Source organism: Pimephales promelas, chromosome 23 (genome assembly GCF_988280905.1).
Source record: "Pimephales promelas chromosome 23, fPimPro1.hap1.1, whole genome shotgun sequence".
NCBI classification, from domain to species: domain Eukaryota; kingdom Metazoa; phylum Chordata; class Actinopteri; order Cypriniformes; family Leuciscidae; genus Pimephales; species Pimephales promelas.
In genome coordinates, this window is record NC_142791.1 from 5,077,370 (window position 1) to 5,104,468 (window position 27,099).

Here is a 27,099-nt window from a genome sequence, read left to right on the forward strand (position 1 = left end):
GATGAACAACCCGGGTTCAATCATTTACAGCCGGAAGAGGGAAAGAGAGGGGAAGGAAAGAGAGCGAGGAAGGAATAGAGAAAGAGATTGCTCTACGAAGCCAGAGCAATAAGTGAGATCATTATGTCTCGAAAAAGAAAATTGCTTAGTGATCTACTGAATTTATCGTCATCTTAGTAAGAAACAGTTTTATTTCCTCTGACAATCCATCAATACATTAAAAATGTTCAATTTACCATCAAACTGTCCACTTCTGAACATTTAATCCTGTTTGAATTGCATACACTAGAAATAAAGATTCCAAAACGGGGTTTTCCAAGGCAATACAATAGAAGAATCAATTCATGTTCCCCTAAAGAACCTTTCAGTGTTCAGGTCTTAAAAAAACAATTATGATAATAATCTAAAGAAACTTTTTCCACTATAAAGAACCTTTTATGCAATGGAAAGGTTTCATGAATATTAAAGGCACAATATGTAGGTTTTTTCTTTCACCACAAGAGGGCGCAGTTTCCAACAATACCAAAGGCGTTAGGTTGATGACGCAGTGATGAGCTGAATGATGGGAGTTGCAGTGAAACTGATGGATGTTTATGGATAAGTGTGCAAACATTCATGTTTTTTTAACATTACAGTGGTATGAAGCAGGTCGCGATTGCTAAAGAGACAGATATCACACACGAGTCCCGCGGATATAAAGGAATAAGGACATTTAATTCTCCTGAACTAACCGCAAGTGCTGGATTCCTCACATAGGTCAGTTTAGAAGACGAATTAAACTTGTGAGGAAACGCAGCGCTGCTTCACTTAGTCTAACGTTACACTATCACATTAAACGGCATTTAAATGTGTGTTGAAAGTTATAACGTTATACTACATGTTAGTTTGTTTGCTATACGAAACTAGCAGTGAGCTAGATCAACATTAGAATAACATACTGACCATATTCTAACATTTCATCATGTTGAGCTAATGTTATATAACATTGCGTTGTTTTATGTACATTTGCTCACCTCTCTAATAAAGCTATCAAGTCGTGACTCGTAAGCTCTGTCAAGTCCAAGTTAGTCGCGGGCGTGGAGCTCTAAAACGCCACGTTGATATTGATCCTCATTTTAGTTCTCCTTGTTTGTCCCAAAGTCTGCTTGCCATGGTCTATGTTTAAAAAGTAACAAGAACTGCGTGCCGCTAAACGTTACACACTACGCAGTTGTCCACGTCTGTTACCATGGTTACGTCATGGCTATGGTAGTATAACCGAGGATAGCGCGGATATTGCATCACTGACAGGAGACTTTTTTTTTTTTTTTGGGACGGCCACTCAATTACAATTGGAATTTCTCTGAAATAAAAAATCTTTGGAGACTTTTGGGATATTGTAAGTTCACAACTGGAGGAAATATATCTCCTTCTTCTTCATCTAATACTGTGCAAGTGATTTTTGGATTTTTTACTACAAAATTCTTACATATTGTACCTTTAATTTGAGTTTGTATAAAGAGAACGTTTACAGGGTTTCAGCAGGTTATTTGACAGTACATTGAAGACTTTTTAAAGACCTTTTTAAGACCAAGTAAAGAAAGTTTAAGGAATACAGTAAATGGAAGATAACTCATATTGTCAAAGTATTCTTTAAACATAAATATCTAGGGAGAAAAGCATTGGATCAAAAAGAAGAAGTGAGTTTATGGTTAAAATAAGAACAAATATCTACTAGTGGGCTCAAAAAATAAACTTAATATCAAGTTTTCATAAGTCATTGACAGAAATATGTTATTGTTTTAGTCATAAACTTTTTTTTTTTTTTACATTTGCATCTTAAGTAAATGCATCTAGATTTAAAGATGTTTAGATATTTGTATTGGAAAACCGGGCAAAAATACTGAGGCGATATTTATTTATTTTTTGCAATGCAGGCAACATTTCATGCCAGAATTAAGACATTTTTAAGGTCTTCATTTGTGTAAGACCTGCAGAAACTGTAGTGACAATTTTGATTTTATATTAACATTAAGCATTAAATATGTGTTCCGAAACGCAGACCCACCTGAGTCTGCCGTCCTCAGCCGCCGCTCCCCCAGGGATGATCTTCGTGATGAAGATCCCGGGATCATCGCCGATGTGAGGGTTATCTGTTCCACCCGCTATACTAAACCCCAACCCTGAGTTTCCCTGAGGAGACACACACACACAGGAATATGAAAAATGTAAAGGCCCTGTATTAGTGTTTTGCTTCAGTGAAAAGAGCCTGAATAACAGAACCAAAACAGACTGAACAGAAAGAGAGATGCGTAACGTTATTTTTGTAAGAGGTGCACTTTGCTGCCCATGACTCATCAGTGTTTACAGTTTGGCACGGCAATTGCCTCTGAGCAGCGCAAACTCACAAATCAAAACCTGTCGCAACCGTGGGCTAGAGCCGCTTTTAACATCTCCGAGACATAAATAGACTAACAGGCTAATATTTTGAAATGACGTGTTTATGATGGAACTCTCCAGGGCGCTGCCTCAGGTTAACACAGGCTTTTAAGCTTCAAAGTGGATTGTGAGGAGAATTAATCTTTGCTGGGATCTTCCCTGGCTATTTTGGATCTGCTTTATAGAATAGCAAATGTAATGTCACGGTAAATACGAAAAGGCAATACTAGGATATGTGAGTGAGAGAAAGAGATAAGTGACAATAAAAGATCAGGCCCTTCCAGCAGAGTTCTCGCTTAAGTTTGCATCCAATTTTCCGACATGTAATCTCAGTTGAGTCTGCAGAGAGCCTCGAACACACACTCTCCGCCTCACGGGTCCAGGGTCGGACAAATCTGTGTTCCCTCTGGTCTAGTTGACCCTTTGCTATTGTCCGCGCTCTGTGTCTAGTCATGTGGATCCGATTGCAGCTGCCAGTGTGTCATCTGCAGCCGTCTAATTCACTCTCTCTTTCTCTCACACTGCCTCCACTGTGCACCCCAGGCTTTCACTTGTAAATAAAGCACATACAGTGAATTCAATCTTCAGTATTACTTTCTATGGAGCTTGTAATGCATTACAAAGGCATTGCTAATGAACAACAATGCATTTATAAATATGTATGTGTAATATATTAGGTTAGAAATAAATAAATAAATAAATAAATAAATAAATAAATAAATAAATACATAATTTTGAGAAATTTTAATAACTACATATATTCATGGTTAAAGAGTAAGTCAGCATCTAATTTGTAGTTAAATTTAATTTATCATGTGTTTAAAAATGCAAATATAGATTATAATAAATATAAAATAATAATTATACTTAAGGAAATTACTTTAATGTACAAAAGTATTAGTTATAATAATTATTAGAATATATTAATTCATAAAAAATATATCCATTACACTAATCAACTAATTATTAACTAATTATACAACTAATATATCATATGAAAAAAAATGTAACTAATTATTTACATAATTAACTAAAATATTTGCGAGATATAAACTTGCAATTCTGACTTTTTTTCTCACAATGGTGAGTTCATACCTCACATAAAATATTATTGAATTATTATTTTATTATTAAAATAATAATTTAATAAAATATTATTAAATTATTATTTTATTATTAAAATAATAATTTTTATTTTTTTTAATTTGTGAAATAAAAAGTCACACATACTTTTTTTTTTTTTAATTCTGTGGCTTCTCTAATTTCGTATTATTATCAATGTTAAAAACAGTTGTGCTGCCTAATATTGTTTTGGGGGAATTCTTTGTTTATGGAATAACATGTTAAAAAGGAGCAAGCATTTATTTGTAATAGAAATCATGTGCACCATTATGTACTTACTGTCATTCGATCAATTTAATGCATTCTTTCCTGAACAAAAGTATTAATTAAAACTATTATGGAATAATAGTTACATAATAAATAATAATAATAAAACGTTTTAGAGAAAGTACAGAATTGACAGGTTGTTAATTTGGTCACAAAATGACTAGACAAAACTAAAACACAAATAATCATTCTATCAAACAATCTCCCAGTTATTACTAATCACAGGCTAAACTCATACTCGATTGGTCATGTTTTATGTTTATACGTTTCAAGATCATGCTCGCAAGCCAAGCTGTGAATGATTGGATTACTAGGCGGAAGAATCCACACGAGCATAAAATATGACAGGTGCCTAATATGTGCCTACGGTTACAGCCTGTATCTATGGATGTGTGAGAGAGAGACAGACACTTACCCGCTCTAATGTAATCTCTTCAAATTCATATTCAATTTCTGTCCCATTTACCTATTGGAGGGAAAAAAATTAAATCCCATTAGATGTGTTTGCAAATGCAATTCAAAAAGGCCAGTAATCATTTAACCGTCACATTAAATATCTAACTGTGATGACACAATATCATCCGAAAACTGCAGCAGGCAAATGATGTGGAAAGAGGTTCATAACAGTTCAAAACATTATGTGATAGCTAAAGGACTAAATTAAACCCGCTGTGATTGCTAAAAGTGATGCTACATACATTATCTTGAAAGGACAAGTCAAATAAACTCTAAAAAACATCAGCATTCATCTCATTCTCCTTGACTGAAATAGGGCTGGGGCTTTCATACATCTTCAGCAGATATGGAGCCTCATATATATTCAGCTCACCGCGTCGGCCGTAATTGTCTAAATCTGAGTCCGGACACTAAAATCCATAATCATTTACTTGCTCGTACAATGGGACCATGCCTCTGAGGCAGACGTGCTGGCTCAAGCGGCCCTTTAGAGACGAATTCACACTGAACGCACACTGAAAGACATCTAATCCAATTTCAAGTACAATTTCAAATGAGGGTCATGTTCGTGCTCGATTGGAGACGTTCATCTTAATTATTCTTTAATAAGTGAATCTAAAGCAATGGCCGCATGATACAATAAGAGCTTTTGAAAACCAGCATGTCTGTTCTCACATTCATAATTCGAGCATACAACAAACATGCTCCACATTTGACAGTAAAATGCCATTTTAAGAAAGACAATTTTAGATGAACCGTTTTAAAAGCATCGACAATGTACACTGAATTACTATTAGATTACATTATATCATATAGAAATCTTAATAACTATTATAATGTGTTATATTTTGCTTAATTGGACTTAATATTGTTGTAATATGTTTTTTATATAATATATGATTTATTATATTATGAATATATACTACCGTTAAAAAGTAAAACTTTAATATAACTAGAGCAGAAATGCATAAACCTTTATCTATATAATGCCTTACTGTAAACCCAATTTGTGTATGTTTTAACAACTTAGGCTATGTTTACACGGAAACGATTCTGAAGAGAAAACGCAAAAGTGGTGTTACGTCATCACTTTTTATTCTGCTTTTAGGGCTGGTTCACATATCGCGTCTTTTGCGCGCTCAAGTTCGTTATTTCAAATGTAGGCGCGCGGTATTTTTTCCATGCGCATCCACGCCGCGTCGAGATAAAAACATCTAAACTTTTCAGAATACCGCAAGCGCACCATACGCACACAATAGGTCATGTGACAAGAACCAACCGTTTTTAGGCGCTATATGTGAATCCGGCCTTAGACCAGCGTTTTGTGTGGGAAATCCGCGTGCAAATGGTGACGCAAAAGTGTGTGAAATTCAATGCAGTATGCACTCCAGGCGGCTAGGAGTGCATACTAAAACAACACCAAGTCCACGCGCCTGCGTACAACCTTCACTGTCAAGCAGACTTTTGCGTTTTTACCGTTTACATGGGAATGCGGCGGTGGAGCGTTTTTAAGATTTCCACTCTGGAGGCGTCCAAAAACGCCGTCGCCGTGTAAACGAAAGGCGCATCCGATAAAATATTTTTACGTTTTCACCCGTGAGCGTTAAACAGGGCGTAAGGAATTCTATAACAATATTACACAGGTGCTGTCAATAGAGCTAGTTGTGTATAGGGCATTTAATGAAGTGCCTCTAATAAAGCAGCTTTGGCCTTATTAGAGGCACTTGGAGTGTCCAAGTTTCACATTTTTACTTTTTTTTTAATCTGAGGGGAGTATTTCAGACAGCTGGAGAAAAAGAAACAGTCATTCATGGCTAATTAAAACCCAGTGAACAAGCTCATTTATGCCTCAGCCACCTCAGCTGTTCAACAGAGAGAAAGAGAGAGAGAGGCATAGCTTAATGCGGTCTCACTGCTCTCCTCAGAGCAACATGACCTTTCATTTGCAGCATCAGTTGGAAGCCTCTAGACTACACCTGCTCTTAAACATGAGGACCAAACAGATGTCAAGAGCACAGAGCTGAACGCAGTCTCTCACTCCACGACATTTCTCAATTGAATTCATTTGTTGAATTCCGGCTGACGTTCTTCAGTCATGCGGGAAGATGCGGTAACATATTTGGTTAGCTGGTCCAGAGTTGGCACCAGGATGAATTTTGGATGGCATGTACTAAAATAGGCGTTTTTGTTCTATCATCAAAAGACAGTATCTGTTTTACAATGAGAATTTTACAATGAGAAATTATTCATCTAATAGAATGATGAGTGATTTCATATGAGTGAACATCACTATAGAGTCAAATTCCCAAGGAGTTTACTCTAAGAAACCAAGTAATATAGAAATTTGTGTCAGTGGATGCAGATGCAGAAAACATCACCAGCCACGACAAATACCTACAGTACATCACACATGACATGATCCGCCACAGCTCCAATGGCTTTACCATTAAAACTGGTCAAAATCCTATATCCGCTGTGGTCATTTTGTTTATTGTCAGAGCCAGAATGTCATTTATTACCAGTGTACGCAAGTTCCTGTGTTTGACGCTAACTAATCAGAGCAGCGGTAGCCGAGTCGCTTCTCCACAGTTTCATCAGCGAGAGCTCTTCAGAACACCCTGCATCCATCGCTCTCAAAGCACACAGAGCTGAATATGGCTACAAACACAATCAGAGAGATAATTGATGGATGTGATAATTAACAGATGTGCGTGAAAAGCCAATAAGACGGCAGAACAAACCCCCTTATCAGCCGACTTAAGACACTGATAATCATACGCACTTCATTTGGAGAACGTTTCTTTAGGTCAAGACAAACATGGCCTTTCCATCTTCCCCCTGAAGAAATGACCCAATTACTGGCTTTTGAGTGGCATTAGCATTCTGAGCCGCGTGGTGTTGCGAATGTGAGACGCTGGGGACCGTGGGTGAGTGCAGCTGCAGAGGGGGAGTTCACGATGCAGCATCCGGGGCGTTAAAGCTCACATTAAACTGGTGAGTCACTGCAAATGTGGCAACACACAAACCCGCGAATGTGCGACGCGCTTGAATGCGTTCATCCAAACGATACAGAGCGGGTCATGTTTCCATGACTACTGTTTGACTATAATGCAGGAACTGGGCACTTGCAAGCAGAAGCTTTCCCTTTAGAGTTTTGGCCGATGGGATGGCATGTTTTTTACGCCCATCGCGGTGATTAAACACGAAATATCCCCCAGGCTGCGACATGAGACTCGGTTTCCTCAATACACAGCCATGTGGACTAATTAGCACATGAACTAACCACTGTTATTCCTGGCAGCTAATGGACACAAAGATGCTGTTATAAGTATGCAGAAGGGGACATTTTGCTGAAGCTACTGTAGGTAGAAGTTATTTAACAGACTGGGCATGCTCTCAATAATGCTGTATTAATCCTGTCGCCCCCTTGATTATCTTTAGCGCTAATTCTAACTGAGCTCTGTTCCCACTACAGATACAAAGAGAGCACAGTGGAGGCTTCATAGTTAACAGTACTTAACCAGATTTCTCGCCAGGTCTTAAACTTTAGGCAACAGCGGGTTAAGATTTAAATTGTAGCGCATGTGTCAAAGTTAGCAAGCTGCCTTTCAGTCTATTGCCTATATAGTCTTCTGTACTTTCTAAGGCAGCATCCTAACCATCATGGAATACACAAAAGACTCATCTTTCAATAGTTTAACATTAACATGTTGCTAATATACAAATGCAATAGTTTAAAAAATACATAATACATGCAAATTGTGAGATAACTTACATGAGATAATTATTTTTGGTATTAAATAAAAGAGTATTTACCACCATGGATGTATTTATTTAAATCACAAAAGCAGTAATAAAATGAGTAATATTATTAGAATTCAACACGTTTTCTATTTTAATATTTAAAAATGTAATTTATTGCTGAGATACAAAGCTGAATTTTCAGTGTTGATTTCACATGAAATCATTGTTGTAGATTGAAGTTGTAAATAAAAAAAGGATAACTGGAGTGTGTTTTACAAGAAAATACTATTTCAGTTTTTCTTCTTCAAAATTTCATGTTTAATTCAACGTGTTGCTTGCCACTGCCTAACACCTATAATTTTCACAACCAGAAGATTTCGGAAAGACATCCAGCATTATAACATAGCCTCCTCAATGTTTTGTTTGTATCAAATTAAATATTTAATCTTCTCTAAGGTCTAACTCTTGCTTTTTTCCCAAATCTTTCAGAAGCATCAACAGATAAAATCAGCTTTCATGACTCCTAAGAAAAATCTTTAAAGGAGTAGTTCACTTTTAAAAAAAACTTTTGCTGATAATTTACTCACCCCCATGCCATCCAAGATGTCCATGTCTTTCTTTCTTCAGTTGAAAAGAAATTAAGGTTTTTGATGAAATCAAAAAATCACTTTACTGGGCACCAAACGGTTCAAGGTCCAAAAGACACTTTCAGTGCAAACTGTTAAAAGGGCTTTAAACGATTCCAGATGATGAATAAGGGTCTTATCAAACTAAACGATCACTCATTTAAAAAGTAAATATTAAAGTTTAAGTTTTATAAGCTCAAATGGTTGCCTTGCTCTGTTCTGTGATGCGCGTTCTTGACTCTCCTGTTCGAACTCGTTTATCAAAATGAATGAATCTTTTTTGTGTCATTTGGTTCATTCAATGAACGAAATGAACAAATTGACTCAGGAAATGATTTGTTCATTTTGATAAACAAGTTTGAACATAGCTTATAAAGCGTAAACTTTATATATATTTTTTTTAAATGAGCGATTATTTCGCTTGATAAGACCCTTATGCATCGTCTGGAATCATTTAAAGCCCTTTGAACAGCAGTTTGCACTTTTGGACCTTGAACCGTTTGGTTCCCATTGAAGTCCATTATATGGAGAAAAATCCTGGAATGTTTTCATCAAAAACTTTAATTTCTTTTCGACTGAAGAAAGAAAGACATGGACATATTGGATGACATGGGGGTGAGTAAATTATCAGCAAAAGTTTTTTTTAAAAGTGAACTCCTAAACTAAACTAGCCTTGACACTTCCTTGATAAACATTAAAAGCCCACATAGCACTTGACTTGAGGCAAATGTGCAAACTAAAGCAACTGAGGTTCCTTTTAATAAAGTGAACAGATGACACTGTACTGGGTGAGTGAATGTGTGTGTGCAGGATAAATGGATGCCATGAATACATGCATAATGAGCTTGATTTGGTCCTTTCCCGCTGGGTTTACTGCAGCACACCTTTCTTTTTTTCTCAGGGGAAGTATGGAGTCTTTATATCCCCTCAACAGCGACTCAATCCATTGGATCAACCCAATCTCAAAGGGAACGTAACTATTTTATGCAGTGGCAATTTCCTATGAATACATATGATGTGAATCATACGAATATGTAAAATTTGTATAAAAAATGAGGGTCCATCCCTAAACACATCCGTCACTGGGTCTAAGCAGATTGTATGACTGCAATCGTACCAATTCATACAAATTAGCCACAAATTTGCCATAACGCAAAATAGTTATGAAACAAATTGTAATGGATGGATCACACAGGCCTCCAATATCTCTAAACATAGCAACATATTTTGGTAACGCTTCCTTTCACAGTACAGTACTTACAGTGTACTTACCTAGAAAGTACTGGCTAATATAAGGTAAGTACATGAAACAGGGGTAGGTTCAGGGTTAGTACTAGTTATTACCCAGTAATTGTAGTTACTAAAATAAGTACATAGTATTTACATGGGTAACTGGACTGTAAAAGGAAGCGTTACCCATATTTTAATGCTTGTTCTGTTACCCATCTACCCCTCCCACAACTCAGATAATTCAAAATCTAAGTAAGGCGTAAATCTAAAACGCGGTGTACCCTGTCACCAGTTTCCAGCACCCGTAATATCGCAGTAATGATAAAATAAAGTTCTCAACGAAAAAAGGGTCAGTGAATTCATTCTACTTTAGAGATTTACATTTTGGGAGCACATGCGCACACACACACACACACACACACACATGTACGCACACACTGTTTGTAGGCTAAACTTGAGTGAACACCAGCTCTGCTGGAGCAATCCATCATAGTGTTTTCTTTTCCCAGAACGCATCCTCACTCTCTTGTTCACTAGAATTAGGATATTAGAAGTTCTATCAAACACAGATTGGTGCTTAAAGCAACTGATAATCATAATAATCTCACACGTACACCAACACAGTCCAAAGCAGGTTTTAATTTGAGGGCAGCAAAAAGAAAAAGAAAAAAAAAAAAGGGGGGGGGGGGGCGGCAATTAAACCGTCTTAACAGAATTAAGAGTGTTGCTGGATTCAGGATGTCATGGTCAATCTCACATTGTTGATGGAAGTACTGTATGGCGCTTTGACTAAAACACGCACATCCACAGTCATCTGGATGTGCCTTGATATTAATATTTCATTACTGAGATGCCGGCAGAGAAACGAGAATCAAATTTGATTATCCTCGGTGAACGTGAAGGGTGTGTGTAAGAGCCATGTGGAACAGAGGAGATTCGTTTAATGAAACAGAGCAAGAATAGAGGGATTTCTTTCTGATGTTAACCTCCACTTAATCTCAATGCCGCTTAGGAGAATCAATTGAGTGGTTTAAAGATATTTTATTTGAGATATATCTACAACAAACAAGGTGAAGCAGAAAAAAAAAAGAATGAGTGTTTTAGGTTGTTCAAAAATGGCTGGGTGTTTCTGGACATGGCCAAATTACAACACTGCAATAACAGGGAAAAACACATGATTTTGGAGTTTGCAGGAAACAGACAAAACCTTTCTCTACCGACACAAGGTCAAGCGGTGTTGTTAACGTGTTTGAGTGTGCACTCTTTACGCTTCGTGCCGAGTACTTATGGCTCTGTGTTAGAGTCTGATTCAACACTACTAACCCTCTATGTTCTTTCACTCAATTCCATCACCTGTTCTATCATGTGCTCAATGTTTTCTCCTCCTGCATTTATCTACCTCTTTAGCTCTGATTCAAAATGAAAAGTGTCGTGCTGCCAACAATTTTCACTCGGAAATTGATAACTTTCACTAATAATTACAAAGATACGGCAAGTATCGCAATGAATTAAAAATGAAATTGAAGCAGAAAGACTAAAATAGCATTTTCTTTGTAAAACAAATTCCAATAATGTTGGATTTACAACTTTGAAAAATAATAGACAACTACATACTATGAAATGGAATCTCATAATTGCCTGAATTGGAATGCTCTACATAGGCTTCATGTGAAGCACAACGTATTCTCCAAATGGGTTTGATAGAACTGTCCTTTAATATGCATAAAAATACAAAACAGAAACGCGTTGGCATTTTTTAGATGGTTAATTTGACCAAACCATAATAATAAAGGCTTTTTAACTTTTCCACTTGAGAGTGCCTTGGAGTTCTCTTGCTTTATTCGACAAAACAGAAATATTGGATAAATTATTTTCCATAACATGCACTGTTCACACTTTTCGGATGAGCATACTCAGCTTTCTGGGATCATTTTAATAACGAAGTAGAAGCGCCTTCATTCTATATAGCCTACTGTATCATATTTGATACACACTAAGGCCTCTAACATGATCAAAACTATTGTACACAATCCACCACATGCCTTTTGCAATGCAATTAATATGACATACTAAAAAAAAAACTAAATGTTCACCTTCAGGTCGTAGCGCACGTGTCTTTTTGCAGTCAAAAAAATATTAGGAGATTTAGAATAGGGATGTTCCACATGATCTTATACCATGTGACGACATTTCCTGTCTGCGAAATCAAGATGATGAGTTGAGTTTGTGGCGAAACCTTTTACAGTGCTACATTTCAAAATGCATCTGCATTGTATTGCATTTTGTGACTTTCATTCAAATAAAATAACAGTCTTATATTTTGTCATTGAAGATTTTTTGAAAACAGTGTTAAATAGGCTCATCTCGTTCTAGTGAACCCAAATACAGTCACACGCCTAATATAGATACTTATACATACTCACTTTTTGGCCATATAAATATCACTGCACCAAATTGCAATTCCCCTCTTTTAATGTGAGCTCAATACATATAGCATACTATATGAGCCATAACACCATGATCGACAACATGTTGAGTAAAATATGTATGTTTCTGACTATTATTTCATACGCTTTGACTTTGAAGGCCCCCCATTGCCCAATTAAGTCTTGTGGGGGGGAAAAACAAAAACAGCATTGCTAACCGGTATTGCTATCCCAATGTAGCTTGTTTTAGGATTCTTTACTGTGGAGTATATTTCCACTTAGTAGTTATTTCATCTTCACTTATTACATGGCATTAGTGGTTTTAATAGGAGTTGGTATACATATTCAAGGGTGTGCAAAGTTTGGTTGTGTTTATGATCATAATATATGTAGTGGGCCAGTCTAGGCCAAAATGCCAGGGCTTATTTTTTATCCCAGTCCAGGCCTGATTTGATCCAAGACCTGTTTTAAACCATTCATCAAATCTCCCTCATACATCCCACCCAAAACGCAGTTGACACTGAACATTAATATTTCAAGCCCATAAAAAAAAAGCTTTATGAAAAGCCAGTGCAAATCTAAACCCACAGCTAATCGCTGGCCTCCTTATCTGGCTTATTTATGAAAAGTCATCAAACATTGAAATTTCTTGATCCTATTTGCACAGCGTAAAGAGTGATAAATGACACTGAAAAGCCAAAAAATAAAAAGGATGTCAAATTTATTCGCCACTCATTCTGCGTGGGCAGTGAACTCATCAAGTGGGTGATTGGCGATGTCACGGCTGTGCATAATGTCATGAACATGCAATAAATAAAATGATAAATCAAAACTCACGTATGGTACAGATTCCAAAGTGTCCGTGTTGACAATAATTGGAGCAGGACTTGCCTGTGAAAAAAAAGGGAGGGAGAGAGAGAGATGGATGGAGAGGAAAACAGAAAGAGAGAGATAAAGATCAGAGTGGATTGGAGATGTGTGAACTGGCCTAGTTTTTAAGGGATACATCAGAGCATGATGGGAACTGCTGAGCTCACAGATGCCATGATAAAGTACAACTTCAAAACAACAGTCGACACCCACAGTAAATGGAACACAACATATTTACACAACCACACACACTCATAGATTGATTAGATGAATGATGAAAAAAAAAGGCATAATTTTCGCGCGTGAACATTTCTGAGGGGGAAACAAAAAAATGTATGACATGTATGTTCTCTCTCTCTTTCTCTCTGGTGCTGTTTTCTGATGACCACACAAAGTCAACGAATCTTTCCCACAATGCACTGAGGCCAGAAATCGTAGTGGGTGGACCTCTATTCTGTGCCTTCTCTCTAATGTTATTGATTGTTGTGAAGTGTAACCCCTTCATCAGCCTTTATTAGAAAAGATTGGCTCAATTTACACAGCGTAATGTACAGCTGCACAATTCACTGTACAATAACGAGATCTGCACAGTTAGGCTCATTTACCTTAATAATGATGTCTGTGGTCCTGGAGGCAGGTATATATCATGTGAATTACTCCAGACCACAAAACCTAACAATTATTTTGTTTTACTATATTTAAAGGAACAAAAACGCACAAAAAGTATTATCATCGCTTCATAACATTAAGGTTGAAAAAAACTCTCAGATTTCATCAAAAATATCTGCATTTGTGTTCTGAAGATGAACGGAGGACTTACATGAGGGTGAGTAATTAATGACCGAATTTTCAGTTTTTGAGTGAACTAACCCGATTTTTTTTATTTCCAAACTGTTACTATTTGAATCTAAAATCAATTCAGGTGGACCAGTGGTACGTTTGCACTTATACAACCCCAAATACACACTGATGTTAATATATTAGATGTGAACGTTAACAGCTCAAATATGAATCAAACTCACAAATATAACTAAAATAAATCACTTAAAAAGGCTTATTTACTAGGCCCAGTTACTACTAGGTAAACATCAGGACAACTTTCATTTAGATAAATTTCCTCATGAAGTGTAATGGCTGTTAAGTAATAATCCAAAGTATTACGATGTCAACTACCACGATACCAATTTTTCCAGAACGAGTCCGAGTCCGATACCCATACTTTTATTTTTAGTGCTTGCCGATACCCAGAGATACCTGTTTTCTGAATTTAATATTGGGCAGAGAAACCAAAAAAATATGAACCAAATTAGTTTGCTGAGCAAACAGATATTTCCGTTAGTTATTTTCATATGCCAGTTCCAATGTGTTTTAGGAGCAGCTGTTCATATTATTGCTCTATCATATTTAATTCATCTGTAATTTAATAGGACAGTGAACATTTAGAGCGGCTCCAGCAGGACTCACTCAGTCAAGAGCAGTGAGCGATTTTCTGTCTTTTGTGATTAACATTGTGGAAAAAGACAGGAGTAGATTTATTAGGCTGCTGTCACTTTAAGAGCTGCATGTATCCAACACACTGTTACACATGTTCTTTTCAGCTGTTTACGTTCACTCAAGACATAACCGACAAAGTTTCACAAGGATACTACATTTTTTGTGAATTTGTCTACTTGAAAAAGAACTTAATTTAATAGGCTGTTCGCTCACTATCTGAGAGGCATCATTCTGGGTGCTCGCTTCGGATGTTTGCCAACAGAAAACTTCTTGACAACATCATGTGATTACTCAACCACCTTCCAGTAATGATGTGGGGAACCACTCGTCATACATACTGTAAATCATGTAAAAGTTCTTATTGTATATGATTTAGGTATCAAATGACACATGTGGGGGAGTGAACAATCAGGAATCAAGTTCATGCAAGAGACGCTCTCTCTCTCTCTTTACTGTCAAGTTAACGGTAGTATTTTGTTCCTCATTTTACTTTCTTTGCTATTGCCATATCAGACCAAACTACAAACTTCCCAGCGAAAAGTATGCGGTCGACAAGCATGCGCATTATGCCGCTGTGTGCTCAATCAAAGCGCATTTTGCATAAATGTTTCATTTGTTAACCATTCTATTAACTCGATACATTTACTTCATAGACATCCTTCTTTAATATATCTATAAAAAATAATACTTTTATTCAGTAAGGATGATTTGAATAAATAAAGTGTCCAGTAAAAAAAAAACAGTAACAAAAATCCAGAAAAAAGTATCACAGTTTCCACAAAAATGTTGTTTTCAAAAAACTCCTTTCAACATTGATAATGATAGTACATTCTTGAACAGAAAATCAGCATATTAGAATGATTTCTGAAAGATCATGTGACACTGAAAACTGGAGTAATGGCTGCTGAAAATTCAGCTTTGCCAACACAGGAATTCATTACATTTTAACATATCAAAATAGAATACAGTCAAATTGTAATAGTACTTAACATTGGTGAGCATAAAATACTTATTTTAAAAACGTCTAGTGAAATCTGCATTTAAATTCCATCGTGACTTGATTCTGAGACACATTTTCTCATTCTTTCATCAATAGGGGGAGGGGGGATCAACGTCCTTCAACTGAGCACTTTAAATAGAATATGAGCTCAACTAAAGCTAATAATGCATATCAGATGATGCCTAACAATTCATGACATATGATTTGCCTCTGAATGTCTTTTTTCTTTTCTTTAATAACAAAGTTACTGAGGAATGAGTGGAGGACTAACATGGAAACTGGCATCAATTGCATTAGTCCCACAGTTTTGTACATTTTGCAACTGTGTGGCTGTCCACTGACGTCAAACACATTTCACAACTTTGCCTTTGGCTAAACAGCCATTTGTAAGTTGAAGCAAGTAAACACTAGCACTTTAGCACTCTCAAAAACATTGCTCTGTTGTTGGAGAATCCCGACCAGCCCACCACAGCAACACTTGCTCAACCAATGGCGTGATTTTGGGGTGGGGCAATCTGATTTTCTGACCAATGACAAACTTGTGTTTTAGGAAACCTGATTGAAAACAGTCATTATTTTTGTAATTCTTTTTGTTACCAATAGAGGCACACCACCTTTAACAATAATGAAAGGTGGGCTAGCACACTCCACAAACTCATTCAGCTGGAGGTTTATCACAGACACATTAGCATTCAGAGATGGCCTACTGCACAAATCCCCAGGGAGAAACCGCCGGCCTGTAGCGGCGACTAAAGATCGATCGACAGCAAAGATTGAGGCTGTCCCTGCTTACTGCGCACTGACTCTAATTACATTAATACATCTCCCGCTTTGAGAGCTACAGCCTCAATCACACCGGGACCGGAGAACCAGAGAGATGTGTTGGAAAGCACACAACAGAGAGGAAAAACCTCATTAAAAGCTTCAGCTTTACCACTGAGGTTTGAGACACAAAGTTAGCTCGAGTTCACACTAAACAATGTGTTTGTTTTTATCCTTGTAAAGCATGACATATGAAATGATAACCAGAAAAAAAAAATGAAAATGTTTATTCAACCTTAAAACATTTAGATAGCATAGACAGTTTGCATATTGTTTTTTGTTAATTATTGGGATTAATCCATCAGGCTTTTATGTCTCATGTCGTATGATATGGTTAGGAAAATCAAGCTCACATCTGGGGAGGAAAAACATCTCAGAGGACCCAAATGAGGAAAAATATCTTTTTTAACAGTTGCTGAAATTTATATGGCCAAAAAAGTAAGACATAAATCTGAACACTTATTATGTAAATCAGTGAGATTTTATCACAGAACACTTACATAAATGCATCTAAATATCAGTTGTCACTCTATAGCTCTCAATAAATGTCTTAGTAAGAAGATATTTAAACTAGGGCTGTCAAACGATTAATCGCGATTAATTGCATCCAAAATAAAAGTTTGTGTTTACATAATATATGTGAGTGCACTGTGTATAATTATTATTATATATATAAAAATACACACACATACTTGTATATATTTAAGAAATATTTTCACGTATGTATGTATGTATTGTATATGTATATATGTATGTATTATGTAAACAAAAACTTTTATTTTGGATGCGATTAATCGCGATTAATCGTTTGACAGCCCTAATTTAAACGCTTGGTTTTATGAACAAAGATTTGTAGTTTTAATTGTGGAGGCAAAACAAATAAACATTTATCTCAAGCATGATGTATCATAATTGATACATTTTAAAAAAAAAATCTAAAACTGATGTACATAATAATGTGCTTCAGTTGAGTAAGTATTCGTCTGGAAATATACCTTTATAAAATTGATTCTTGAAGGTGGACATTTTCAGTATGATACTAAAAGTCACACATTTTTGTGCGAAGATGAATGACAAGGCAGGATCAACAACAGAAATGTGCCATCTAATGGAGCTATAATCTACCGATGAGGTCCATCACGGCATGGCAGACAAACATTAAAGAGATTAAAAGATAATTGCAGCGTTATCTCAAAATATGACAGTTTAATGGACGGAAATAAAAAAGCAAACAGAACGTAAATGAGCAAAAGCTAAGTTTAATATCTCCCTGGATGACAAAGAGCAATATTGGCCATTTCAGAAAGTGAGTCATAAAGAGGCCGTCCCCTGAGACACACACACACTCAGAAAGATGACTCCAATTTTCAACTAGGATGACATTGCTAAACTACTAGTCATAAGCGTGAAGAGGGCTTTTGCATAATGCAGATTTAAGTTTATATTAAATGATCTCGAATATTATGTTGATAATTCTGAGCTCCGTAATGCCAAATCCCAAGTTTAATTTGAACCCATCATTGTTAAAACATCACATGCTCCAGCTAGGTGGTACAATAAATAAACATGACTGCATTCATCAATATGCAAATGATATGCAGATTTATTTTAGATTAACACCAGACATCAAGTCTGACAGTATAATATTAACTCTATGGATGTGGGTGTCTATAAACTTTTCTACAGAGATATAATATAAAAACAGCACATCCAGAAATTAATTTGGGTACCTTGGCTTGAATAATTAATGCTGAAGACATCAAAGACAAAATCAGAGAGTCATTTAGTCTTTATGAGGCGTTGGTGTTTTTGATGATCTCATACTGAAACTGAATGTGCTTCAGAGTAATTAAAGGTTATAAGATGGTGTTAGGAAGTCGTTATTTGTTCTTTCCCTAAACACAGTCACTTGGAGATCTAATAGAATCCAAAATGGCAATGCTTTGTCAGAAGTGTCGTGCATGCAAAATTGCTCTTTGATGAATAGAGAATGAGGTCATCATGACAATCTTCTATATCGAAGTTCTCAAACCATTGAGGGAATTTATTTGCCCACGCATCTTTATCGGCAACAGCTTGGGATGCTGGACTAACATGTCTCATGTCAATATTGCTAATGTAGAGGAAAGACTAAAAGTACACATATAACATCTACTCTCGATGCACTTAGTTAAAACACTGGCTGAGCAAAACAGACAGATTTGAATAAATCTTAGAAGAAAAAGCTTTTCAATGGGCACACAGACTCTTTGTTGATGTGTTCATTAATTCACTCGCAATCGGTGGAAGTGTGTGGAAGTGCTCGCAAACACATGGACACAGAGCACGACCGGCCTCGTTCAGCCAGCGCTCACGTGGCCCAGCACAGAGGTGAGGGCATTACATAATCAGCTTCACACAATAAACATTAGGGGATAAGCTATTATCTGTGTTAAAAATGCTAAAGCATGCTATAGAATGAAATAGCATCTCATAGAATATCATAGTGTTAATAGATGGTAAGAAATAGATGTGCTGTGTACGTGTGCATGTGTCTGACGTAGGGAAGACCAGCTATGCAGTGTTTGGTAAAGAGAGCACGAACACAAACATCTTATGGGCTTATTGTGGAGGCAAACTGGGGCAGACTTTCTGCTTTAAGCATCTTCATGCCTCTGCAGAGTTGGGAAAAGTTTTGGCACACAGAAGTGTCTGTTTTCAGCGTGTCAGCATTTTAAGGCAGGTAACACAAGATTAAGAAAGTGCTCGGGTTGAAACTCGGTTTATGCCGCTTTATGCAACTTAAAACAACACGTCAGACTTCTCAAATACTTTTTTCAGCAAGTGTGAGTGTTTTGAGAAGTGTTTAACGTTGTGTGTTGTGGCACATTGCAAATGTTTATGAGATACAGACCACTGATCAGAAAGCCCAATGCATTCTCATCCTAGGGCGTCATATACTGTACAAGTAGGCGACGCTTTTGACATTGCGTCCAAATCCGACGCACATGGCACCCTTATAACATGCTTCGGTTATGGGTAGGTTTAGGTCTGGGGTAGTGTTAGGGTTAGACCACTAGGAGGCGCCTATATATCTGTGTTTCATATTGACGCTAAAGGGTGCCATGTGCATTGGATTTAGACGAAATGTCAAAAGCGTCACCTATATGACGCCTTGCGATGAGACCGGGCTGGAGAGCCACTCAGGCAAAACATGATTAATACAGTGTGGCGTACCTAGGGACCCCATCAACATTGAGGTTAATTGTGTGTTAATAAGCACAATGGACATAATTACGGTTGTCCTTATGAGTGATAGCAATTCACCTTAGATGTTAAAATTGTACCTTGGTTAAAGGGTTAGTTCACCCAAAAATGAAAATTCTGTCAGTATTTACTCACCCTCATGTTGTTCCAACCCCGTAAGACCTTCGTTCATCTTCGGAACACAAATTAAGATATTTAAGATATTAAGATCGCTCCTGCATACAGTCCATAGGCTTCTTGAGGGACTGGCTCTTGCTGTCCCCGAAAAGTCATTAAAGACATTGTTAAAATAGTCCAAGTGACTACAGGGGCTCAATCTTAAGTTTATCAAACGACGAGAACACTTTTGTGCGCAAAAAAAACAACAAAAATAACGACTTTATTTCAACTATTCACTTCCTTCTCCATGAGCCTGTAAGTCAGTTAACGTAGTGTGATTGCGTAAAGCTACGTCACACGTAGGCTCACTATTGGCCGACGCTGGTCATGTGTGTGATGCGTGTGACGTACAATAACAGAAGCTTACGCTATTAAACTAGTAACCTGACTCGCGCAGAGGGAGAAATAAACGAATAGTTGAAATAAAGTCGTTATTTTTGTTGTTTTTTTGCGCACAAAAGTGTTCTCGTCGTTTGATAAACTTAAGATTGAGCCCCTGTAGTCACTTGGACTATTTTAACGATGTCTTTAATGACGTTTCGAGGACAGCAAGAGCCAGTACCTCAAGAAGCCTATGGACTGTATGCAGGAGCGATCTTAATATCTTAAATATCTTAATTTGTGTTCCGAAGATGAACGAAGGTCTTACGGGGTTGGAACAACATGAGGGTGAGTAAATACTGACAGAATTTTCATTTTTGGGTGAACTAACCCTTTAATAAAATACCAAGAGGGATGAATGTAAACTTCTCAAACGACTCATCAGACATTCCTAATTTGATTTACAGCAAATCAAATTACCAGATGAAAAATGCCCTTTATTGAAACAAAGAAACCAGTCATGAGCATGTAACTGAATGAAGATTAATTACTTCAGTATACTGAGCATTTTGCTCTTAGAAAACAGTTTAACAGCAATGGGTATTTGCATACTGCAGGAGAGCAAACAACTGCAAATTACTCCAACTAGTAGTTGTTTTTTTGCTCAACCAAACGTAAAAGATGACGATCAAAAACGATTGGTTAGCAGATGTGTTATGTGCTGCTCAGAGAGGTCTTGCAAAGGCGTTCGGAGACTCTGCTCTTGTCCCACTTTACCACTCTCAATAATTCAAGCCACAGAAACTATACATAGAGCTACGGTACCACTTCAGTCAATTATGCACAAGAAAAAAAGTCAACAACAACAGTCTTAAAAGAGCTGAAAACCACAGAGACACCAAGTCAAAGAAGCATACAACAGCAGCAGACAGGGGGACCCCATAACACCAATACAATAGGGTTTTTATCTTAATGCTTACATTTCTATTTATAACTACTACTTTACAAAATAAAAAAATGAATAGTAATAATACCATTCATCAATTTGGGGTCATTTTTTAAAGAAATTATTCCTATTTTTATTCAGCAAAGATGACATTGATCAAAAAGACATCTATAGACACTTATGATGTTACAACTTCTATTTAATAAATGATTTCTACTCATCACAGAATCCGAAAGAAACAAACAAAAAAAATCCACAACAATATTTAGCAGCACATTCACAACTGTTTTTAACATTAATAATGACAAGAAATGAATCAGCATATTAGAATGTTTTCTGAAGGATCATATGACAGTGAAGACTGGAGTAAAAAGCAAATAAATCCAGCCTTGGTTTTATATATATATATACATTTATTTTTTATATATATATATTATATTATATATATATATATATATATATATATATATATATATATATATATATATATATATATATATATATGTGTGTGATTTAAGCAATTTTGAGCGTGGCATGGTTGTTGGTGCAAGACGGGTCGTTCTGAGTATTTCACAATCTGCTCAGTTACTGGGATTTTCACGCACAACCATTTCTGGGGTTTACAAAGAATGGTGTGAAAAGGTAAAAATATCCAGTATGGGGCAGTCCTGTGGGTGAAAATGCCTTGTTGATGGTAGAGGTCAGAGGACAATGGGCCGACTGATTTAAGCTGATTGAAGAGCAACTTTGACTGAAATAACCACTCTTTACACGAGGTATGCAGCAAAGCATTTGTGAAGCCACAACACGCACAACCTTGAGGCGGATGGGCTACAACAGCAGAAGACCCCACCGGGTACCACTCATCTCCACTACAAATAGGAAAAAAGAGGCTACAATTTGCAAGAGCTCACCAAAATTGGACAGTTGAAGACTGGAAAAATGTTGCCTGGTCTGATGAGTCTCAATTTCTGTTGAGACATTCAGATGGTAGAGTCAGAATTTGGCGTGAACAGAATGAGAACATGGATCCATCATGCCTTGTTACCACTGTGCAGGCTGGTGGTGGTGGTGTAATGGTGTTTTCTTGGCACAATTTAGGCCCCTTAGTGCCAATTGGGCAATGTCCATCCCTTTATGGCCACCATGTACCCATCCTCTGATGGCTACCTCAAGCAGTACAATGCACCATATCACAAAGCTCGAATCATTTCAAATTGGTTTCTTGAACATGACAATGAGTTCAATGTACTAAAATGGCCCCCACAACCAGATCTCAACCCAATAGAGCCTATTTGGGATGTGGTGGAACGGGAGCTTCGTACCCTGGATCCCACAAATCTCCATCAACTGCTATCCTATCAATATGGGCCAACATATCTAAAGAATGTGTTAAACACCTTGTTGAATCAATGCCACGTAGAATTAAATCAGTTCTGAAGGGGAAATACATGCACATTTAAAAAAAATATAGTATATATTATTAAAAAATACTGCTTTACGGTCAGTAAGATTTTTTAAATGTGATGACTTTCTCTGCACTAAAAGATGATCAGAGAGAGATCAAACCATGTCCAGTCAACAGTTTGAGCTGAAAGGTGATTGAAAACCACTCCCCAGCCTGCACACACAATGTCCCCGAAGCCCTATACATTCACACTGGACTGCCAGAGATGAGAAGAGTGGAGGTGTAGAGAGAGACCATGGTGGAAGCAAAGCCACAAGGTCATTTCTCTCTACCCTTCCCGTGTCTGCCATCACATTACCAATCACTAGACCAATCTCCATATTTAAGTGTTAAAATGCATCTAAATTGGTAGCATCATTCTCTTCAGCTCTAGTACTAGGAAATGGGTCAAAACAAATGCAATGAGGATCTTACAATCAGCAGGCAGAACAATCCTGCTGCTTACGTACTGTATATTAAGGTTTTGAGACAAAACACAAAATGTGCATCACATGCTCTCAATAACTTTAGATTAAACACAGGAACTACCAAATGAGAGCTCCAATTCTGCCTCAAACAAATGTCGACACAAGGTGAAAAATGACATGTATTACTATCCTCCACATACACACACTTTAGCGTCCAGGTGTGTTTGTGCACTGATGGGGTGTGATGCATTGACCTGAATTGGGTTTTTAGCTGGATCTTTCTCTCTCATGCACAAACAGATGACTTTATCATCACCGCTCTTGTATTTGTGATATGAGAGCTATATTGTGTATAACAGTTCATGCGATAAAAAGTGATTTCAGCACACAGCAACAAGAACAAGCAGCAGATCAGCACAGGGGCTCCAGGGGTAATACGCACTTATAGAAGAGAACACACCTCCTTATGGCTACAGCAACATACAACATTGATGAAGACCACTTGATAATCAAATATTCAATAACCACATGCATTCAAAACCAGAATATTATCTGTCCAGCTGGCATTCAAAACAGCTTTCAAACATACACATTTAATGGGTTTCCACTTTTGGTTAACCGTGACATGTCCACGACTTTTCCAGTTGTTTGTGATTTTCTGGATGTTTGTTTTTTTTTGCCTTCTGAGCAAGGCTGCACTTATTTGATCAGGCAAAAATGATTAAAGTTTAAAACAAGTGTTTTTATTTTACTATAATATAAAATGTCATTTATTCCTGTGACAGCAAAGCTCCACAGTGTCACATGATCCTTCAGAAATCATTCTAATATGCCGATTTGTTGTTCAAGAAACATTTATTATTATTAATAATACGTGCTGATTATATTTTAGTGGACATTATTTGATTAATATAAAGTTCAAAAGAACAGCATTTATTAGAAATAGAATTATTTAGTAGAATTATATGAAATATTTTGACGAAATTAATTGATGCTTGCTGAATAAAATTATTCATTTCCAAAAAAAAAAAAAAAAAAAACTTACTGACCGTACACATTTTAACATACAATTAATATACATAGAATTTCTTAATTTCCATAGCTTTTTCAGTCCCAAAAAACACAATGTTACACCAGGGTTTTCAAGCCCTTAACAACTCACTATTACTTCAAGTCCTCATATCAGATTACCCATAATGCACCTGTCCCCCTACACGTTCCTGGTCCCTAGCCCAGATGCCACCGGTTACCTGGTACGGCTCGTGCCAGTTGTGAGGATGGCAGCCGCACTCGGTCCACAGATCGCAGCTCCCGCCTTTGGCTTGCAGCATGCTGTGGTGGCTGGGACTCCTCCAGGAGCTCTCGGAGCGCGAAGCCGTGAGTTTGGCCCTCTGACGGGGCAGAGTGGACATGGACGGGGAGGATGAGGGCTGGTAGTTGTATCCATGCTGTGGTTCATGCTGCCAGCTGCAAGAGCAGGGCATCTCACCCCCTCCGCGATCGCCCACGCGCCCGTGCATCTCCACACAGCAGCTCTGCTGCTTGCTCAGGTAAGCTGTCATCCCCAGTGTGCGCTCCTCTCCTCCTCTTGCCCTGTGTCTTTCACCACCCTGTCTCTCCATTTGTATCCCGGTGCAGGCGGCAGCAACGGAGGACGCAGCTGTGGTGAGCAGCACTCCTCTGGGCGCTATCTGAGCAGTGGCTCTTGACAGTGAGAGAGCTAGCGAGAGGGCTCTGTGTGTGTGTGTGTGCGTCAGAGAGAGAGAGAGAGGGAGAGAGACAGCTAGCTACTTGTAGACACTAGGCATGTTTTAGTTAGGAAGACGTTGAGAAAGAACACATGAGGGAATAAGAGAAGAAAGAGGGGTAGACGAGTGCGTTTGTGAGTGTGTATATGTGAGGAAGCTCTTTGTCAATTGATGATTTGACTGGCGGTGTGTCTTGACAGCATCTCTGCTCAAGGCAGAAGCAATCAAACCCTGAACAGCTGGGGACCCCAACCCCCCCCCCCAATCAGACAGACGGATGTCTTACTGACAGCTGCACTTTTTCAACATGATAAAATCATTCAAATGATCTCTTGCAGCAAGCTCAAAGTACACGAAAAGCTCACAGCTATACCAGAGATATAAACCACATACCCCGAAGGAAGACAGAAATGTATACACACTAGGCTACAAATTGAACTAATAAGTGTTCTAAATCCTCCTTAACATTTAAACAGTGGTTTAATGCTTTTATGATAAATATGATACAACAACCCCAATGTTTAATAAACACCGGTAGTTACATATTTCAACACCCACATAAAAATACAGTGAATAACCTAACTCAGGTTGACAAGCAGTGCAGCAAACTTTAACGGCCCTGTCCCAAATGGCACACTTGATGTTGAGTTGTGGTCCTGTGGTCTTTGCTTTTACATCAGTGAAGTCGACATTGAGCCCACAGTGCGTCTCATTTGTCACTTTAGTCTCAGAAGGGCCCTAACAGTCACAAGCATCACCTTTGTTCCCGCAATGCAGAGTTTTTCTGAGCCTGGGCGGGTGCAGACTTCACCAAGGAATATTACCTAACAGAGTATGCAGCAGAGTATGGACTAATTAACTAAACTGAATTAAAAAGAATTTAACTTAAGAAGTTTAAGTTTTTTAAATAAATCAATGTGTGTGTTTGTATGCATATATATAATATATATACTGTATATATACACACACACACACACACACACACTACTATATATTTTTATTACCAACAAAAAGCTGTTAGCAACAACTTCAGTGGCAAAAACTGCTAATAATAAACTTATATGCAACCTGTGTAGGAAGATAATTAATGCTGCAGATTGCCCGTTATTTGCATTTTAAGAGTGTAATGAACAAAAGTAAAGGATATTTTGCAATCCATAATTCAGCAGCAGAAACACAAAACTGCAAGGAACAGCGGAGCTACAGCCTGTAGGTCACTGAGCCTCATTAATTCAATAAGATTTCTATTTATAACCAACCTAGTCACATTTAATCAAAACAAGGGGCTTTATGCTCAGCAACTGATGCTTAACTGCTTAAGTTAAACCATCCAGCTCCATCAGAATCAATCCCAGTGTGCTGCACTGACTGTCCGCTCAACCAGTGTACATTATCCCCACCTACTGGCCACCGGCACACGGTACAGCTCCACTTTCTCTTCACGGTGCCATTACCAGTGCTTAATATTAGTTTAGGATTCAGTATTTAGCTGTGTGCTTATTCATTCTGATTTCGTAATCCTCCCTCACGTAGTATCTCCCAGCTGGCAGTCAGCTAATATTAAAATTAATAAAACATACTGAAGGTTGATGATGAAGGCTTTAGCGATTAGTTCACAGTGTGTGGTCGTGTATGCATTTTAAATGCCAGTTAATCATATAGTATTTGGCATAATTAACAATCTCTGTGGAACATTCAATTTATCTGAACCTACAATTAAGCAGGTTTCTCTCCGCCCACATTCCAATTAAATTCTTGTGACATTTTATATCCTACCTGCAGGGCACACAAACAGTATCAAGCGCTACTAATAGGTTTGAACAGAATGTGAATGTAACGAGGTGCTTTGACAAAAAAAAACAAGAAAGGAAAGGAAATGCCGACCAAACTCACCCTGATGCGATTTGTTATGCATTTATTTTTTTCGAAGCAATACCATCAAAAATGTCTGCCATTTTAAAACATTTTAACTTCGCATAGAAAAGAGTGGTAAAGATGAGCTTCAAAAATCCTTAGTATTCTCAGAAAGAAAGTCATGTAGGTTGTAAATCATTTTTTTTTTTTAGCTGAGCTAGGATATCATTTATGAACTCCAAATTCATATGACTTTCTTTTTGAGAATAATATATATTTTTTCCCTAACACAGAAAGTCAAAAGGTTTTAAAATAATAGAAATGTGCTACAAATTAAGCAGTCTATACGACTGGAAATGTATCCACTGAAAACCTCCTCTGCAGTCAAATATTAGACATGCTGCATCAAGACTTGAATCATTATTTGATCAGACTACCAAAAAAAAGACTAAAATTTTGCTTTCTGAGATAACTG

The 27,099-nt window shown here is 37.4% G+C and overlaps 1 protein-coding gene across 32 annotated transcripts in view; it reads right to left on the reverse strand.

Moving 5' to 3' along the window:
* The window catches only part of dlg2 (discs large MAGUK scaffold protein 2), a 199,596-nt gene that overhangs the window by 62,456 nt on the left and 110,041 nt on the right, over positions 1 to 27,099 (reverse strand). For 26 of the 32 annotated variants that reach the window (XM_089126013.1, XM_089126023.1, XM_089126011.1 and 23 more), the window contains 3 exons: positions 13,127 to 13,180; positions 4,223 to 4,273; positions 2,048 to 2,172 (listed from right to left, as the gene is read on the reverse strand). In XM_089126013.1, the coding sequence (XP_088982139.1) occupies positions 2,048 to 2,172; positions 4,223 to 4,273; positions 13,127 to 13,180 (230 nt within the window). Of the gene's footprint in view, positions 1 to 2,047; positions 2,173 to 4,222; positions 4,274 to 13,126; positions 13,181 to 24,272; positions 24,731 to 27,099 lie in introns of those variants that run through there. The other 6 variants (XM_089126012.1, XM_089126009.1, XM_089126031.1 and 3 more) reach the window with 3 other exon arrangements.